Consider the following 3,137-nt stretch of genomic DNA (forward strand, 5'->3'; position numbering starts at 1 on the left):
AGCATGCAATACGCAACAATAAATGTTCAAAACTGTGGTATTTTACACCGTCACAACCACATTACATTGCATGTTTTTTCAGGGCATTGTGTCGAGTTATTTAATGTAAAAATGTCTTTTGGGTGTCCAATCAACTAATGCGCCAAGGAAATGTTATAAACCATGATTGAAAGTGGGGGGTCAAACTGAGCGCATTTCATTGGGAGATATTATTAATAATAGGACAAATGTCTTGACCTACTGCATTTATACAGTGCACAATATACTTTCTACATGAATAGAGTGAGTAGTGCGAGCACAAAAGCTGACTTCAGAGAAACACAAAAACACAGGAAAAAACGTCTTTCTTATACTATTTGGGCCTAGAAATCCCGAAAGAGTCTGACAGCATCCTTTTGCTTCTTTTGAAATTTCCTTTGTACTGCATAATGGATTATATAATACAGAACAGATGCTAGTAATGTTTTTGGGCATTCTGTTTGTTTTATAGATATTTGTATTTACTTGTATGTTTTACTTTCTTGGCACACATCTTTTTACCAAACATCCAATATAGGAGAGAGTTCTGCAAGGTAAGAATCTGATTTTCCAGCATACGCAGTCAGGAGATTGGTGTGCGAGTGTGTGATATGCTCAATTATTAGCGGCCAAACCTTTAGCAGCGGCACGATGCCAGATGCTCATAGCTCTGACTATTACTCGGAGGAAAGCAGCACTGCATCATCTACATATTCAGCATGTAGCTTTCCAACATGGACTGTGAATGATATGATGGATCCATTTAATAACTCCACAGACCCAGCTAGCAAAAAATATGTGTGTGAAAAAGTGAAAAAGTGTGAAAAAGATAAGTCATGAAAAGTTTGTAATAACCTAAGTTACATACTTAATAATATGACAATCTTTTGTTTATTTAATGTGATATATATATATATATATATACACACATTATTTCAGAAGTTTGGCCGGAATGAATTTTTGCAGAAATGTTGCAAACATTATCAATATCAGTGATAAAATGTAATATCAGTGATAATACATCATTATTTTCTGAATTCAAAGTATGTTTTATAAGTTGTATCGAATTAAATTCGAATGAAATTTAATAATCCATCTATAAAGTCTCTTTCATTCACAGCTGTCATAAAATAATCTTCACAATTTACTTACAGTAATTGACCTGGGATGATAAATTGCCAGATTTTTAATAGATTTGTTAGTCAAATAAAACTTGAAATAAAATAATAAAAAAATAAAATAAAATAAAATGAAATGAAATAAAATAAAACCTCAAATGTTGTTGTTTGATTTTGTTTGGCATAGAAATAGTTTTCACCCACAGAAGGCTAGTCAATTTCACAAATTATTACAAAACATCAGCAAGTAATGCACTGAATTAAACACGTAAATTGAAAGACTAAAATTGTATTTTGTTTGTAAAACATACTCCAATAATTGTTACAATTTCAAATCAACACTTTTATAGTGTCTATGCAGTTTTGGTAATCAGAATACATCAACTGCAAAACATTAATTGTGTAGTTTAGTTTGATTTTTAGATTTCTAGCCTTTAAGCTTTTAAAGTTTTTATAACCTTTTTTTTTTTTTTTTTATATTGCAGCAATATAACCTAACCACACCAGTTTTATCAAAGCCTGTGGAAAACATGTGACTTTGCAGTCCTTTTAAACTGTCCTTCTTCTGCCCCTCTCTCTCTCTCTCTCGCTCTCTCTCTCTCCAGAGAATGATGTGGCGTTTGTTAGGCTAATACAGCTGCCATGCTACATCATGTGACTGCTGCTGAGGAGAGGAAGCTAAATTAGATCAGGGTTGTCCGTCCAGCAGGCAGGATTACTGCAGCCAGCAAACCAGCCAAAACACATCAACAACGTCATTAACAGTCCAGTCCTGCCTCCCTGCCTTCTCCGCACGACCATACCGCTGCCACTGAAACTGAGATGCAAGGAAAGAGGACTGGGGGAGGGGGAAAAGACAGGGAAAAAGGAAAAGGGAGGGCCACCTTGATCCAGATTTCCCATAATCCCATAGGCGAAAAGTTTGCGACTCAAAATTCATTATAAAAATCACAGGGTTTGGTTTTTGGGGAGCGCAACGAGCGCAACTTGGATCCAAATTAGCTGCTGTCTTCTGGGAACTGCAATTCAACCTGCCAAGAAACTCCCAAATATCGCTCTTAAAATTCAAAGCCTCAATCAGGAAGATGTTTGAGAAGCATTATGCCATATGGACTTATTTCACAATAAAAAGACAAAGCGGTGCATTATGGGTACTCACCACACTATTCCCTGAGCCCCAGAACCGATGGGCTTTAGATTTTGGTACCGTTTGAGAACCGTGAAGGTGGAATCTCCTACTTCCACACTGTAGAACTGGTTGTCCACTTTGCTTTTACTCATGTTGTAATGCTGGGCAATGTAAGAAACATCAACTTGTTTGCCAAACCCCTGGATGTGGAGAAAAAGATGGATGTATGAGCTGAGAAGAGAACATCACAGAACTTGGGTTTAGACAGTTGAAATAAGCACTTGTAAGGCTATTATTTAAAAAAAAGCACATTCATAAAGTCATAAAAATCTGTTTGAGCTTCAAACGAGTCACCTCAATAGTGATATAATAAACAGTGTGAAGAGGTATCGATAAAACTCTTTATCTTCTTTTCATCAGCTCAGGATGTAACTGTAACAGGCATGAACTATTGTAACTGTAACAGGCATAACAGGCTGTAATGTACAGTAACACTATAAACCTACAGATTAGTTTGCTTAAATGGTTTGTAGATAAATAAACGATTGCAACGTGATATTGAAGCTTTATATTTAGGTCAAACCACACACTAGGCAAATCAATTAATATAATTAAATGAAATGAGGTGTCACAAATGAGTGAAGACAAAAATTGCATCTATTACTATATGCAATTTGAGAAGATGCAAGACTTTATATCTACAAGCCTGAATTAAGAATATAAAACATAAACATTAGACTAGATTATCTTATTATAAGTAAGATACTATTATAGTTTTTTTTCATATTTTAAGTCAGTTATTTCCATTTGAATTATTTATATATATATATATATATATATATATATATATATATATACTACTTACTACTGTC

The 3,137-nt window shown here is 34.5% G+C and overlaps 1 protein-coding gene across 3 annotated transcripts in view; it reads right to left on the minus strand.

Annotated features, from left to right (window-relative positions):
- Positions 1 to 3,137, minus strand: part of mapk10 (mitogen-activated protein kinase 10) — a 46,440-nt gene that overhangs the window by 39,875 nt on the left and 3,428 nt on the right. For all 3 annotated transcript variants that reach the window (XM_016452273.1, XM_016452268.1, XM_016452259.1), the window contains exon 2: positions 2,296 to 2,465. In XM_016452273.1, coding sequence (XP_016307759.1) covers positions 2,296 to 2,465 — 170 coding nt within the window. The remainder of the gene's footprint in view (positions 1 to 2,295; positions 2,466 to 3,137) is intronic.

Source organism: Sinocyclocheilus anshuiensis, unplaced genomic scaffold (genome assembly GCF_001515605.1).
Source record: "Sinocyclocheilus anshuiensis isolate Anshui unplaced genomic scaffold, SAMN03320099.WGS_v1.1 scaffold457, whole genome shotgun sequence".
In the NCBI taxonomy this organism is placed as follows: Eukaryota; Metazoa; Chordata; class Actinopteri; order Cypriniformes; family Cyprinidae; genus Sinocyclocheilus; species Sinocyclocheilus anshuiensis.